Source organism: Drosophila montana, unplaced genomic scaffold (genome assembly GCF_035044405.1).
Source record: "Drosophila montana isolate Dmon_TW-CO22-7 unplaced genomic scaffold, ASM3504440v1 contig_203_1, whole genome shotgun sequence".
Taxonomy (NCBI): domain Eukaryota; kingdom Metazoa; phylum Arthropoda; class Insecta; order Diptera; family Drosophilidae; genus Drosophila; species Drosophila montana.
In genome coordinates, this window is record NW_026996956.1 from 244934 (window position 1) to 261597 (window position 16664).

The 16664-nt window shown below is 39.7% G+C and overlaps 4 protein-coding genes across 4 annotated transcripts; 2 read left to right on the forward strand and 2 right to left on the reverse strand.

Moving 5' to 3' along the window:
* The first annotated feature begins 4505 nt into the window (after positions 1–4505).
* On the forward strand, positions 4506–5631 carry LOC135426435 (uncharacterized). Its single transcript, XM_064679510.1, has 2 exons — positions 4506–4664; positions 4731–5631. Exons 1-2 carry the CDS (start codon positions 4599–4601, stop codon positions 5277–5279), a joined length of 615 nt encoding a protein of 204 aa, XP_064535580.1. The 5' UTR covers positions 4506–4598; the 3' UTR covers positions 5280–5631.
* Positions 5632–8456: 2825 nt separating this feature from the next.
* hng2 (hinge2) lies at positions 8457–9438 on the reverse strand. Its single transcript, XM_064679529.1, has 2 exons — positions 9107–9438; positions 8457–9026 (listed from the first exon to the last, which is right to left on the reverse strand). The coding sequence occupies exons 1-2, from the start codon at positions 9318–9320 to the stop codon at positions 8482–8484; spliced, it is 759 nt and encodes a 252-aa protein (XP_064535599.1). The 5' UTR covers positions 9321–9438; the 3' UTR covers positions 8457–8481.
* A 429-nt stretch (positions 9439–9867) lies between these two features.
* CCT7 (chaperonin containing TCP1 subunit 7) lies at positions 9868–15491 on the reverse strand. The gene is made up of 5 exons (XM_064679509.1): positions 15339–15491; positions 14740–15000; positions 13864–14683; positions 13480–13803; positions 9868–10322 (listed from the first exon to the last, which is right to left on the reverse strand). Exons 1-5 carry the CDS (start codon positions 15339–15341, stop codon positions 10096–10098), a joined length of 1635 nt encoding a protein of 544 aa, XP_064535579.1. The 5' UTR covers positions 15342–15491; the 3' UTR covers positions 9868–10095.
* On the forward strand, positions 10535–13009 carry LOC135426433 (uncharacterized). Its single transcript, XM_064679507.1, has 2 exons — positions 10535–11084; positions 11341–13009. The coding sequence occupies exons 1-2, from the start codon at positions 10757–10759 to the stop codon at positions 12960–12962; spliced, it is 1950 nt and encodes a 649-aa protein (XP_064535577.1). The 5' UTR covers positions 10535–10756; the 3' UTR covers positions 12963–13009.
* Positions 15492–16664: the final 1173 nt, after the last annotated feature.

Here is a 16664-nt window from a genome sequence, read left to right on the forward strand (position 1 = left end):
AAAATAAAACTATGTAAATGCTTCATTTAAAACGTAATTAAACTGCCCCCCATACCAACAATCCTTAAAAATTCCCGTATTCGTTTCCTAATAACCAAACCCCCCAAAACAATGAAACAAAGAGATTGAGAAATTTTCAATGGTCCCCCACACGACAAATAACGGATGCGATGTGGCACGGCGGAGGTTATGCAGACGGCATTGAATTTTTACTAGGAGGTAAGTGGGTAAAACCCCCATCACGACTACCGCCAGCTATACAGTGTCAAAAAAATTAAGATAAATACAAAATAAATAAAACTGGTCTACTACGCTCTCCTAAATATGCATACGAATGTATAAACATGACTCATTTCACACGGTTTCTTTAAACTAGTATTAGCTGGCATAGTTATAGGTACATATGTGTGTACATGTGTATGTATAGAAACTTGTGGATACTACTGGTGGCTTCTCTCGCCTCTTGTGACAAAGACAGATCAAAAGAAAACGAAAAAAACTGTAAACGTGCCTCGCAGCACCTACAACTCGTCGCGAAGAGAAACAAAAAGAAGAGGAAGGCTTCAAAGTTGTTTATTGAACGCTGTCGCAAAATAAAAAACTGGATTTAGGCATCATACATACATGCATATGTATATACACACGTGTATGGGCAGACACAAAGCATATACATACATACACACATTAACGTACATAGCTCATGTGTACATATATATGTATGTATATATACATACACATTTCCCATTAATTTCAACATGCGAATCGTTTCATGCAAAAAACAACGCAGAGAAACAAGCTAATTTCATGCCCGGTGGAAACATACACACACATGCATACATGTACATGTATATATGGCAAGTAGCTACATATGTATGTTGTGTATGCATACCTTCATATTTTTTTTTTATAGTACACCAACATACATACATACATATGTATGTATATGTATGTATGTTAATCGGTGTCAGCACTTACCACACAACATTGTCAAAGTTCTTCTGACTGATCGCTCTCGGTTCCAGAGTTTTGTCCTGCTAAGCGACAAGGGACATATGCATATACAAACATACATACATACATGTATATAAGGCGTACACTTGTACATATCTACATACATATGTCATTTAAAGCAAACGCGTAAACATTTATTTTTTGTTTTTTCTGCTGTTATTCTTCGTCTATAGCTCTGCTTGCGATAATTACAATCAACAAGCAGCCGTGCAAACTAAGTAACTAGTGAAGCAGGGGGCCGACACACCGATACGAACATACATACATATTTGTGTATTTGTATTAAGGCATAGCGCGACGTCGCGTTGATGTTGGCTTGCAAATGTCTCGAGCGCGCCCGCCTTGCCACTTACAGGCCCACAAGACCATTACGTTAGCGAATCCGAGTTCATGTATATACATACATACATAGTTGTTTAAAAAAATATACATATGTATGTGTACATACATATGTAACTGAAAACAATATGACAAGCGCAAAGCGGTGGTCCGTATTTGTTTCTACGCAATTGGTATCTGTAAGATACATACGTATGTACATACATAAAGGCATACGCACTTACAAAAATAAATACCTTCAAAATATACATACATATGTACGTATGTACATGCGTCTTTTCATAAGTGCGTATATGTATGTATAAGCATTAATATACCCCTACACGCGTGCACAAATACTCGACATAGACGTCGCTTATTTTTACAAGCTTTGTGCGTTGGCCTCTGACGCTCCGGCAATAATCACATATGTACATATGTATGTACATATTATACATGCGAGTGTATGTATGTATGTTTGTAGTTGTTGTGCGCCATACGTAAATGCTGAAAAATATAAAAATAAATTTTGGACACAAATACATATACCCACATATGTTTGTGTGTATTTTTGTTTATGCGTATATTTGTTTGTAGGCGCGTATGCCAACGGCTTTTTAAAGCTATGGAATAATTTATTTTTGCTGCGCAATTTCTACTATTGATTTGCCCGTTGCTGTATTTTTTTCATTTGTGTTTTGTTTGTTATTTTTACTTTTCGCTTCAAATGGCGTTTACTGTGTTGCTGACGTCGCAGCCGGCGACGCTGATTGATGCAAATGCATATATGTATGTATGTACATATGTGTGTAAGTGTATGAGTGCGCAGTTGTTTATAGCAATGTACATACATACATATGTACATATGTATGTGCATATTAATGTACATAGCTTGGACATAGAAAGCCTTATCGTTGCAAACATTCATATGCACACATACGCATGTATGTACATATATTTGAATGTTCGTTCTTTTGTTTTATTGCACACTTTAACGTATCTGCAGACTACATATTTATGTACATGCATACCTACTTTAAAAGTCAGACTAATCAAAACTCAAACTAATAAACATTAACAGATACAAGACACACTGAGTTAAATTTTAATTCAAATTTATTAAATGCTAAATGAATTTAAAACTACACGCAAATGGATTCAATATCCTATAGGTATTTATTTATTTAGATGTATGTACATATGTATGTATGTATGTACATATGTTTATTTCTATTGCTGGGCCATAGTTTAATTTGGTGTTACTATATTAAGTACGAAGACTTCTGGAGGCATACGTGACTTGCGGCAAGCCTAATCAAAACACCATAATCGTATTGAAAAAACCATATACATATGTACATATTTATATTCATATATACATACATATATATATATATATGTATGTACATGTATTGTATGTGTGCTTGTGATATAAGTATGTATGTACATGTGTACAAATGCAAGTACAATATACATACATTCAAATGTAGATACATAGGTAAATAGCGAAACATTTATAAAATGCTTTTACAGTTTTACTCACGTTTTGATGTGATTCTTATATTCAAAACAAAAGCTTTAAACACACACATACATACATATGCATATGTTTTTATTTTTACATATATACACAGCACATTGCGGGACATCCAAATAGAGACTGTTAGTTGTTATCAGATACAGTGGTAGGCTAAAGTCTACGTTTAACTTCAATTTCGTATCGGAAACCTATTTTTATTAAAACATGCTAGCTTAATATTATATATGGCAAATATAAAAATGATACTGTACAAAATATTATACATTTATATTTTATTATGACTTCGAAGGATATTAGAATTTTTGTTTATCCATATATATTAATATATATATATTCTTGATCAGCATCGACAAACGAGTTGATATAGCCATGTCCGGCTGTCAGATTCAACGCCCCTTTGGGTATCTGTGTCTTAGCTGCAGGCAGTTCACATGGATGTACATTAGTGGAAGTAGGTTGGATAGCGCCATTATCTCTATATATAAAACTGTTTGTCCTGGCTGATTGATTGGTGATCAACGCACAGTCCAAACCAAGCTGAAATTTTCACTGTAGTTACCTTATGTGATGTATGTAGGTGCACGTTAAGACGGGGTTTCGGGAAATTCCACCCGCATGTGTGAAAAAATCGCGAAAATAGTATTTGTTTACCACCGATTGGCCTCAAAGGTCTTTGTTCAAATTCATTTGAAGGGTGTTTCACACTTTTCTAAAAATGCTTTCCTGCTTGGTGGAAATGGCGGTCAAAGATTTGGCGAAGTTTCGTGTTCAAATTTATTCCAAGGAACGAAAAATCATTTGAGTCTTTTCGTAGTATCCAAGCTTCCTAAAATATTTTTGGTGAAGTTATAAGTTGTGTTCGATTTCCTTCAAACTTGAAGCTCAAAGCTCTACATAAGAACGTAATGAATACGTGTTTCAACGGTTTGGGAAATTCCATCCACAACACTGGTTAATTAGCGAAAAACGGTTGTATGATAGTTTTTTGATAACCATCCGATCAGCTTCAAAATCATTTTCAAAGATCTTTGTGAGAATTTATTTGATACGTTCTTGGGTGGCAAATGCGAACGAAAGTTTGTTTTTCAGCTTCACGATTCTCATGGGCGGAAAACGGTGATTCCAACACTTTGTTCTTTTTCCGATGTACTTAAATATATTTTTAAATAGAAGTGGAGATCAAGATAGGTAGATTTCAATTTTCCACGGGTGTGTCCTTAGTGAAAAGGTAATATCTAAAACTTTTAGCACAAAACGTTCCACGGGCAAGGCTGGGTAATACCCGATAGTATCATATAGATAAGTAGCCGGTATAGAAACTATGTCTTTTTTTAATTAATTAATTAATTAAGATTAATCTTTTTTTTTTTACCATTTCTTAATATACATGTATCTAAAAACAAATGCTTAAATAATTTGTATTTAATTTTAGAGGTATGAGTAATGCCAACTTCATTCGCATTTTTAGCGATTTAGTTTCCCACAGCGATAGAACGATAGCAAATTTCATAGTTTTTTGAAATTCGCGTACGAACGCCATCCACGTGACTTGGGCATCGTCTGACAGAGATCGACAGCCGTCGAGAATTGACATTCATTCAGTAGTAAAAATCTATTATCAGTTCAATTGAACTCTCTGTGGGTAGCGCGATAAGCCCAACTGAATGGTCTGATCAGTCGCGCATCGAACTTGAGATTCCAGTAGAACTGTTTCAAGCTACGTTGCAAGATGTCTCGAGCAATCACAATTGCCTCTTGGCTAATCCTTAGCATTGGCGCCCTGGAACGATGCCAGGTAAGTGTGGCTAATCCTAGTTGGTAGCACCTTGTCATATGTGCCTTATTATCCATTGAACCTTAGGCAAATGTTGTGTTTCACTTTTCGCTGGATTTCAATGTGAAACAGCCCGAAAACTCTTCGGAAACGATTAATAAAACCATCTTGGTGAATCATAATCTGGTGTCGATCCAGGACAATGAGCCGGGGCCGACCACTGCCTGGTCTGAGCAGGACCAATACAACGAGGTAGCAGTGGAGCTTTTAATGGACACAAAGCGTGTGGTGCAACAGCTCAATGTGGAGCTGTCGCCCCTGGTGGGACGCAGCAATGAACTGGCCGCACGCCTCAAGCAGACCCTGCGTTATGTCAACGATGTGGATGCCAGCCTGGAGAATGGTCATTTTGGCCAGCATGTGGAGCAGCTGCGCAAGTACATCACGCTGGTGGATACCCTGCAATTGCCGAGCAGAACAGGTGGTGTGCGCACCCTGGAATTCGTACTGCTCAAGTTGGCGCTGGAGAAACACCAGTTGTTGGCCAAGAATCAAGAAGTCGCCGAGTATCTGCAGCGGGCGGATGCGGCTTGGACAAGATATAAAAGCACACAGGTCGTCCTGTCAGAGAGCTGAGCCCAAAAATATCCCTAAAGATAAAACAATCCTCTTCGGTGTGCCGAAGTTGAAATACCCTTGCAGAAATAGAGCTTTCAAGCAAGTCAGAAAATATGACTTCGAAACGTTAATTCCTATTGGACCTCTACGATATAGTCGTCCGATGATAATAAAATTTTTTGCTTTTATGTTAAAAGCATAAAAAATTCCATAAATGCCGAGTTTGTTGTTTCTCTGTATTCGATGGACTTATTCTATGTCAGCAAAATGATATAGTTTTCCGATCCAGCCGACTTGAGCATATGTCCTGCGTGCAGCTGAAATATAGAACTAAGCAATGTTTCATCAATAAAGTTTTAAATCTGAATAACCTGTTTGCCTAGAAAATATATGCCGGAATATATAAAATAAAATAAAAATAGCAAAATGATAACAGCCTTCTCTGCAAGGGTATATACAAATTTAGACTAACTTTAACTGTTCTATATAATCGTGTTTAAGTTCAATCTATAGAATCTAAAGAGCCGAGGAAAAGCCGGCTCCTATTAAGTGAAACAATAAGTAAAGGTGGCATTCAGAAAAAATAAATGCCTCGAAGGGACTTCCTGTCGTTGCATTTTGGTGTTCCACTGCAATGCACGCCATTGCTACAGGTACAAGCCAGAGAGACATTCATCTGACCGAAATCTCCCCTGGGCCGGTCTTTAGATAATGCGTTACGCACGCTGGGACTACGTTATGAGTGGAGGATTTCAGGTAGCCGTAGACAAAGGCAACGACGCATAAAGTGCCCCGAACAGCTGCCAGACCCGTTGCTAATGTGCACCACCAGAACAGACGGCGCAATAGGTCCTCTCTTCATCCCTCTGTTCTGAAATTCCCGAAACCTGAGACCACTTCGATAACCTCACACATATGTATACAGATATGTGTGTATACATACACATATGTACATGCATATATGCCTCTGTATATCAGAGCTGTTAACCTAAAATATACGCTAGCTTTAGGATCAACGTAAAAGCGGCTAAAAAATCGGTTGATCTCAACTTTTTTTTTATATTAGATAATTGGTATAGAAAAACATATAGTTTATGTTTCTTCTTTTGTTTTGTTATTTAATCAACTTAAGTTAAGTAATTGTTTCTGCATTTGTTTATATTATACGTGCACTAATAGCCCAATCTCACTATAAACATATCTATTTTATTACAAATTGTGTAACAAATATAAAAATAAGTGAGGAATTCCCGCAGTTCGCGCAATCCACAAGCTAGATCTGATGGCAAAATGTGGAATTGCCAACACTTATGGATATGAATACATATTTACATATGTATGTACATACATATGTATATGGATAGACCCTTATCTCAAATATGTGATACTCAATCACTTACACATTTTGTGTACTTGTGTGTGTGTTCGTAGTTTCCCTTAACGCTCAATAATGCTGTCAATAATAACAGCTACCATGCACGAAGTATATACTCATTTTTATGTTGCTGCATATGTATGTATGTATGTACGTACTGGTATAAACAAGTCCTGCTGAACGCTTATACATGTACATATGTACATACATAAGTAACCCGATTGGGCAATGTATGTATGAGTCAAATACAGGTTTATGTCTTCTTATAAGCCAAAACTGATCGAACCGCTTTGGACTACATATGTACATACATATGTATGTACGTATACGGCTGCCTTTTTTATTTGTATGATAAAGTTCAGTCAAAAGCGCAAACTGGCGTCTGGTACAAAAATTTTCGTTTTTTTTCAAATTATCTTGGCCGTATTTGTCATTTATCCTTAAAATATAGTAATCTTGTTTAAAATGGACACTATATCATAAAGCTGCCATTGGAACGATCGTCTAAAAATTAAGTTCATTAATGAAAATGGTTTTTGGCCTGTTAGTTAGAAGTTCTTGAACTTATTTATTCATAGATTTCATTTTGTTATTTATTCATAGATTTCAACAAGCATTAACAAGCATTAAATGTATCTTTCTGGCCTGATCCGTCTGATTTTTCTTTCTGTTTGGAGATCGGATGAGATTTACAAAACTTATGGCAGCGAACATTTGCCTACCAAAAATGCTTATCCATGTAAATCCATTCCGTTATGAAGGACCGCAAATATTTAAAAATATCGGTTTTATTAAATATGGTCGTGTGCATAGAACGATAACTATCATTCGATTTGTTCTGTCGAGTTCATTTATCGTCACTTATCGTGTTTCTAAACTCTAAGCCCATTGAAAATGGGTAAAAATGATCTCAAAACCTGTAACAGCGAGTGACTTGACAATTTGAACGTAGGTCCTCCTAGTTATAATCATTGATAACTTAACCCGTTTCCTAGCAGTCGATAATAACCAATATCGAAATACTATTTTTTGCGCTTAGCGCAAACTGCATTTGGTGATAGTAGAAATAGGTTAGGGTATCCGCTAGTCAGACACTTCTGGCTAGAGCACTACCAACGGTTCGTATTTAATTTGTTTAAAGCGGCGTTTATTTTAAATTTTAATACATACATTAAATTTTAATGCATACTCTAGTCGCTATTTGAATTGACAAAAGTTAAAGGCCAAGCTAGCTTGGCACACTAAATAAGTTTAGCAAAATTAAACATCCTCCTCGTATTTTTATTGAAAGTAATTTATTTACTTTTTCTTACAGTTAATTAAAGATAAATTCATAAGCAACGATCCCTGTTAATAACAGCATAAATCGATAACAAGTATCGCACACTACAGCAACAGCTGCTGCACGACTTTGTAGTGCTCGTGTTGTTTGCCATTTCGGGCCGGAATATTGCTTGGCAAGTGCCAAACGTAATTTTTTAAATCAGTTATGGGTAAAAAATTTAAAAAAAATACGTTTGGAATCATTTTCAAAAGCAAAAATGTATGAGTTCATCATTGGTTAAAAATCTGGGACCGAAAGCTAGGACTTGAAGATAAAATCCTGAGAGTTTTGCATTAGTGATGAATGGTTGATCATAAGAAAAGCTGATTTCTGATTTGATTTCTCCATACGATAGTTACCGACGTAAAAAGCCGCGTACAACGTTTAAAAAGAAGCTCTTTCGTTGCTATTCAGTTTTGTGTTTAATAAATGGAATCATATATATATTTAGGAAATATTTTTATTTATTTATTGCTAAACTTAAAACTTTATATTGTAACTTTATATCAAATTGTGATCTTTCAATTTGGCTTAAAGTGGCGAAGAATTTTTAGCACTTCGATTTGAAACTCCAGTTTTTGATCGCTGCTCATGCGCTGCATATGAGGCTTAATGCTATCAAAAAATGCCTGATCGGGATCAGGATCAACAGCTACTGCGGCTACAGGATGTGCAGCTGAGCTATTTGCGCAGTTGTGTTCTATAGCGTAGGAGCTGCTTGTTTCGCTTTTAGCTGCAGGCGTTGATGTATCTGTTGTGTAATTTAAAGTATCCAGCACCGAGTGCAGGCCATCGACAGCTAATGTCGCCTCATTATCCTGCGTTGTGCCAGGGTTCTCTGATGCACGCCGCCGCTTATTTGGCGTTCTTAGAATGCGAAATTGCTTGCGTTTTTTTTGGTCCTCCTTTAGCGCCTCCTCGTCCTCCGTTTTGACATCTAACAGAAAGCTCAGCTCCTTTTCGTAGATGTAGGAGGCGCGGCAGACCTCTTCACCGCTCTGACGCAGTCGATTCACGCGTAAGTAGCTATCGCGCGTGTTTTTCCAGCGTTTTAGCAGCGTTTTTGCTGCAAAAGAGATTAAAATGTAAACAAATACATATTACATTGTTGCCCAGCACTGGCAGAAGTGCCTATGCATAACTTGCCAATTTCTTGCTTTTCCGCGCCGCTGGCCACTTCAAAATTCTTGCACAGCTGTTGGCCAATTTGCTGCCAGGCCTGATCGCGCAGTTCGCGATTGTGAAAATTTTCATGCTCTCGATCCCAAATGATGTGATGTTTTTTCACAGCATCAATAAAATCATACATGGAATACCTAAGATTAATGCCAGCGGTTTTCAACACTTTGTGGTTGCCCATCGCAAAACAATATTTGGCTTGTTAATACGGTTGGTTGCTTGTGCATGTGTGTGTGTGTGTATGTAAAAATGCGCGCGCTAGCAACGTGCTGGCTACAAAAACAGCTAAGAACTAAATGAAAGACGCGTACGAAAACGCTAGCAAAGCGCACGACAGTCGCTACGAGAGTTGCCAGATGGTTGAAGTAAAAATGTTTTATGCGCCTTATATACTTACCATGTATATATCAGATGACAATGTTAAAAATAAGCGTAAGCGAACAGAGATTTTCCTTTATTTGGGTATATTGACTTGATTATTTATAATTATTCTTTGTATTTTATGCATCAGGAATGAAAACTTAACAACTTACCCTAGTATTTCATTCAACTTCCTATTTACGGATGGGTTTAAAGACGATTGTGACTATTTGTGTTTTCATGATCTCATGAGCCTTTGCTCCTAAGATCATTTGCATCATTGATAAACCAGACACGAAACACATAAACACATGAAAAACTGGAGATTCAGCAACCTGTTGACTTACGATTAATAAAAGTCCGTGCGATAATGTTTCCTTTTTGTTTATTAGACATAGGTCAGTTATAATATAAATTGTTTAATAGGTGCAACAAAAGAAGCCTGCGTTTTATGACCAGTAATACATGTGAAATTGTGTTAAGTTAAGCGAGAGAAATGCAAGTGAATGTTTGCGAAACGCATTGAGTGTGTGTTGTTGTTAATGTTTAGTGTTGTGTTGTTTTTAACGGTTTTTTTTTTAAGTGTATTTTTTATTTTACATGGGCCTGCCCATACCACGACCCATACCCATGCCGCCACCAGCCATGGGCGGCTCGCCGGCCTTCGGGCTCTTTATTGTCTCATCCACAGACAGAATCATGCAAGCGGCCTCTGCGGCAGCGGTGAGTGCATTTATTTTAATTATCGATGGCTCCCACACGCACTGCTCAAAGTTATCGGAAATGTCCTCCTTGGTGATGTCAACGCCAAACCATTGGCCACCTTTAATTAAATGATTCATTATTAATAACGTTGTTGATATTAATACTAAAAAATATAAATTTAATATAAAATAAAAATAAATATATATACTTCAGCTTCAGAAATATATCGCAAATATAAATTGGTAAAATAATGTTTTGCTTGGCGCGCTCATCTCTAGCGAGCAACTACAATTTCCGACGCGTTGGCAACTCTGTTGTAATAATGCCCGCGCGCAAGACAAGGCAGCAAATATGCAGACTATGGCAATTGGTGCGAAAGAGCACACACTGGTTGGCAGTTGGTGCGAAAGAGCACACACTATGCTCAACAGCTGCCGAACGAAAGAGCTGCCAAGACAAACACGCGCTAGCCGAAAGAAACTTTAGTTCCAGCAGAAAATTCTGAACAGAAAAGAATTTAATATAGAAAGTAAATTAAAATCGATGTAAAAAATGTCTACATCAGGACGTAAACGCAAACAGCAGCTAAAACCGCGTCAGGATGTGCACCGTTCGCCGGTAAAGCGTCAAAGTTTGGATGTAAAAACGGAACCGCTGCTGGCCAGCAGCTATCCCCTGGCTGACTACGATTGTGTGGATATAAAACCCGATCTGACCGAACTCCAGCTGCAGCTGGCGGTGGCAACGCAAAAGGATGTGACAATAGCAGCGACACCGCCGGTCGAGGATACAAAACCGGAGTTGGAACAACAAAGCGATTCGGACGAGGATGGCTATTCGGAAATTAATTTTTCTGCAGCACACGATGTGTATTGCGAGGGTAAAGTGTACATAAAACAAAAACAGTTATCTTCGGGTTGCCGAATATTGAATACCCTTGCAGACGACATAGAGCAGATGCGCACTATGAATTTCTATGCTCAAAATGCTTCAAACTTTTCATACAAAACTGATAGTTTCTATGGCAGTCATAAGATATATATGTATATATGAATGAAAAAGTTAAATTATACTCTGCAAGGGTATAGAACTATCCACCTCATATAACTATCATGGTCAAGTTCTCTTTGCTTTAGATGAAGTGGATGACTATGATCCGGAGTGGACAGCGCAACAGACAACACCCCGGCTGATATTTAAATTCAATACGCCCCCAGGACAAACGGGTCTGAAAGCGCTGCGCAAATTGATCTGCCCTTTGTATTACTTTAATCAATTGCTGGGCAATCGTGCCGACTTTTTCGGACAGCTCGCACGTGGCTGCAACGGACGGAATGGGTCGTTAAAAGCCAGCTCCGAGGAGCTGGAAACATTTGTGGGCCTGTGCCTGCTGTTGTGTGACATGAAGCTGCCTCAGCTGAGCGACTATTGGTGCGAGCACACATTTCAAGGATTTACGGGATTTGCTGCAAAAATGTCACAGCAGCGTTTTATTGACCTGCTGCACGCGCTCAGCTTTGAGGAGCTACAAGGAGCAGGAACCGCTGCAAATGCATGCAAAGCCGCAGGCAATGCGGGCAAATTGTTGAGCTTTTACAATGCGCGCATGTCGGAGCTGTACACGTGCGGGCAGCAGCTGGTGCTCAATGAGCCTATCGTCCAATGGAAGGGTAAATTTAGCTACTACAACGAGCTGCCGGCGAAACAACGAAGCAACGCGCTAATGCTGCACTTGCTCAGCGAGCACAGTGGACTGATCATACGCTTGCTTCCCGAGTTAGTGGAGCAGCAGCAGCATGTGGCACGCAACTCCAGGCAGCTGGTGGCACAGCGCTGCAAGCTGGCGCTGCAGCTGCTTCAGGCACATGAGCAGCGCGGACATAGCGTCTACGTGTGCAAATATTATGGAAGCTACGGGCTGGCGCATGAGCTGGCCAAGTTGGGCACCTACTGCAGCGGGCTGCTGGACAGAAATCGCTATGGCAACAGCAAGGCCCTGGTCTATCAACAGTTGTCAGCGAACAGCATAGCGACCAGATATGCCACGCCTCTGATGATGGCCAAATGGAGGCGGCGCGAGAAGTGCGTGTATTTCTACAGCTCCGACTGCTTGGCCATCTATGCTAAGGAAATGTCCATGCAGAAGATAAATGCACGACCGAAGCTCATTCAGGAGCTGGACTTTCAGCTGCGACCCGCGCAGTCTACCCGCCAGCAGCTGATCACCTGCCAGCCCAGTTGTGCGGGTTTGCAGCGGCAGCAACAGTTGGCCATCTTTTTGCTCAATCTGCTGGTCTTTAATGCCCATGTGCTCTATGTGAGCAGTGCGCAGCCCACGCGTGGCTACACCGGTGCCAACGATGCCACCAAATTGAAGACATACGCGGAGTTTCGCGTGGCCATCATTAAGTCGCTTCTCAAGGAGGATAACGCGACTCCAGCTGCTGCGCCAGCAACGGAGACATCACCAGCTACACCAGTTAACAGCAAGCGAGCAGAGCAACACGCCAAGCGTACCACATCCCATCGAGCTGCCCCCCAGGCTGAAGTTGCGCAACTCAAACACGAACTGGTGCTCATTCAGAGAAATGGCAAGCCGACGCGCAAGAATTGTCGCCATTGCCACAAGGGCGGCATGTTGCAGTTTACCAAATACATGTGCAACCTCTGCCCGGATACGCCGGGTCTCTGTCTAAATCCATGCTTTCGCTTGTGGCACGAGCTTCTACAGCAGCAGAGCGCAACAATTTCACAATGAATATAAATCGAAATGAAAAATAAAATGAACTAATTGATTCTATAAAATCATGTATGATACGATAAATTAGTATGGCAGAAGGATCGAAAACAAAAACATAAGCATAAGCAAGATAGATAGACAGGCGGACGTGGCTATTAGCGAAACATCGTGATCGTGACTATATATACTTAAAGGGTTTGAAGATGCCTCATTTCTTTAGAAAGTATCATAGCTTCTATAAGCTATGAAAATACAATGTTCTCGTGGCTAGATATTTTGAAATATATATGTTGAGTTTGGAAATTGAACTTGAGGGCGTACGCATTAAAGAATTTTTGGACAATAGAGTTCCATATTTCACAGGTTCCAAATTAATCTGTGATCCATGAGATTTTTAAATATAAGTTTAAAGTTGGCCCAAAGAAAAACAAAACTTTTTAAGCAACAGCCTCACATGTTTTCCACTTTTGTGTGTGGAATTTAGCAAAACCCTCCTAATCAAATGGGTGCAGCTATAGAAGAGTATCTCACTTACCTTGGGCATGTTTCTGGCGCAGCTTGTTGAGAATGTTGGTCGCATCGAACCCAGCATTGTCACACAGCTGACGCGGAATAATCTCCAAGCCTTTGGCAATGGCAGCAATCAGCAGCTGCTCCTTGCCGGCAATGGTGCGTGAATAATCGCGCAGCACCTTGGATAGTTCCATTTCGATGGCGCCGCCGCCGGCAACAACCGAATCGTGTTTAATGGTGCGACGCACAATCATAATGGCATCATGCAGTGAGCGCTCCGTCTCCTCTAGGAACTGCTCGGCGCCACCACGTAGAATCAGAGTGCTGGTCTTGGCATTGGGACATCCTGTTTTTGAAATATAATTAGATTAGGACAATCATGTCTTATATAGTTATTAGTACGCACCTTGGAATAGGTTGAAACGATCGCCGCCCACTTGACGTTCCTCAAAACGCTCGCACAGACCGAGAACATTGGCTTTGATGTCATTCGCCGTGGTCATGACGGCACCGCCGCAGGCCTTCATTGTACGCTTGAGATCCTCCTCGGGCACACGGCCAGCGCAGAACATGTTGCGATCGGCGAAATACTGTGTGGCCACATCACCAATTGGCAGCTTGGAAAGCACCACATTGGCGCCAGATTCATGGATTTTGGCCAATTTATTGTACAATATCTGCCATTCGGCATCAACAACCTTCTGATACTCTTTGACATTATCCACGCGAATCTCGGCATTGTCACGCTCGGCCTTCAGTTCCAGTTCGATGTTGAGCAAAGCAATTTTGCAGTTCTCATATGATTTGGGAGCCATCTCAAAGCCAGCATAAGAGAAGGTTTTCTTAAAGGCTACCCCTGAAACCAACTGGGATTCCTCTAGCGATCCGCCGGCCACCTTTTTGATGCCAATCATATTCAATGGCAGTAACTCATCCAGCGAAAGCACAGCATCCACAACGATTTTGGCAAAGAAATCCTTTTGCTGATGTATAAGCTTCGAAGACATGGCCGTGGCGGCACATTTCTCCAGAAGAGCACGCTGCTCCTCCTTCGATTGCTTCTCAATGCGCACGGCCATTTCATTGATCTTCTCCATGCACAGCTGCAGCGCCTTGCGTATGGCCTTGATCACAATACGCGGATGAACGCCCTCCTCAACAAAGGGTTTGACTTGTTTGAGGAACTCACCAGCCAGCAGCACAACCGATGTGGTGCCATCGCCCACCTGTTGAATGATAATTTAGTCACGTGCCCAAATCAATATTTAGACTTGAGTCTTACCTCAGCGTCCTGTGACTTGGCAATGTCTACCAATGTTTTTGCCGCGGGATGCACAATATCCAGCAATTTCATGATGGTGGCGCCATCATTTGATATGGTCGCTTTTCCCTGTGCATTCACAATCAGTTTATCCATGCCGCGCGGCCCCAAAGTGGTGCGCACAGCGTCCACAATCGATTGACAGGCATTGATATTCGATATCAGCTGCGGCTTGCCCTGCGAAGTGTCGGTGCCTTCCTTCAGGAGCACAATTTGTGGCTGCTATAGAACCAAACAAAAAGGTAACACAAAATTAGTCAGCCGTTCGACCAATTGACAGTTCGAGCGGGTGAGGGGGCACCGAGGTATTCTCAGTTTTGCGAGAAGCTTCTTTGAAGGTTATGTTTCGTGTGCCGCATGATGCACAATTGCATTCAAATGCAGTTCAACAAATACTTGTTGCAAGTACTATTTAAGTAGTTACACTTATTTTAAAACTAAAAACGAAAATTCTAATAACGCGGCGCACATGGCATTTAATTTCCTTATATGATTTACTTAAATTAATAGTAATATGTTTAATATTTGCCTTTCAGCCAATAATTTACATGTCTACTAACCATATTTAATTGATGGACTTTGCCGTTTTACGTTTATATTTGTTAAAACAATCAATTTTGGTAGCAGACAGGCGGCAATATGATTTTCTTTCACGTTTTCCGCAATGAGTAAGCGGCAGAGATGCGTGCTATCGATTAAAGTATCGATATTAAGGCAGGGCTGCAACTTTTTATATCGATTAAACTCAATTAGAGCAGCAAATTATTTTTAATCGCAAGTATTATGACCGATAGTTGTTAATCGAGTGCTAATATGTGACGTGTGCATTGCCCAGCTGCCATGTTGATTTTAATGTAGCCGTTACAAAATTATTTTATTTTTGAAATAAGCTTTTTATATCAAGTAAAACTTTGTCAATAGAGTTCAACGCTAAGACCAGAAGAATATTTAATATCTTTTTATAAATAACTAGTGTGGAAAGCATTTCTGTAATTGTCCCCTTTTATACAAACTTCAAATATAGAAGCGTTTTTTCTAGCTATTTATATAAATTTGGCGATCTTCCATTCGTCGTTGGACACAACATATTCCATTTTAGAATGTGTTGCGTGTTTTTAGTTTGTTCCGACCGCTCAACTTGAGTGAGTTGTTCGTTTTGAGCAGAGGAGCTATTTTAAAAGCCAATTCAATTATCAACTATGTTCAAATAGTTTTCACCTAAATCTAATTCGGTAAATGGAATTGGAATTTTAGTTGCTTAACGCTTACTATGTCGAAGACAACGTCGCTAAAGAAATATGTCAAGTGAGTTTGCAAATTCAAATGATTACGAAACCGTAACTGTATGGGAACGTGGATAACGAAATATAATTGCATTTAAGGAGTAAGTATGGCGGTATAATTATCGCTTGCATAGAGTTCTATGTTTAGATCTCAAGATTTCATACACATACTGAACTATTTATGTAAAATCTGGCTGTCCTAATTGTGTTCATCATTCAACATGTCGTTAAGTCGTTGTCAAAAATTTATGTGTCATTTGTAAAGCTCCAGCTGCTGGCGGCCCCCAATAATTTTATAATACCCTATACCCATGGAAAATGCTTAAGAAAGAGTGCAATGACGTTGTTCAAATATATACGTAACAGAGTGAAGTATGCATTCCCGATCTCATAAGGTGAAAATATACTTGATCAGGCCGGCGAGAGTTGATTTAGCCATGTCTTTCCGACCATTGGGCATCGAATAGCGTATAACACAGTACAAGTCTTATGATTTAAATTATTAACCGATAAATATAGAATAAAACAACTATGCTTGTTTAGTAGCATTTATACCATTTAACATTTTAATACATGGTGAGGAAGAAGCACAGCTGCTGTCTA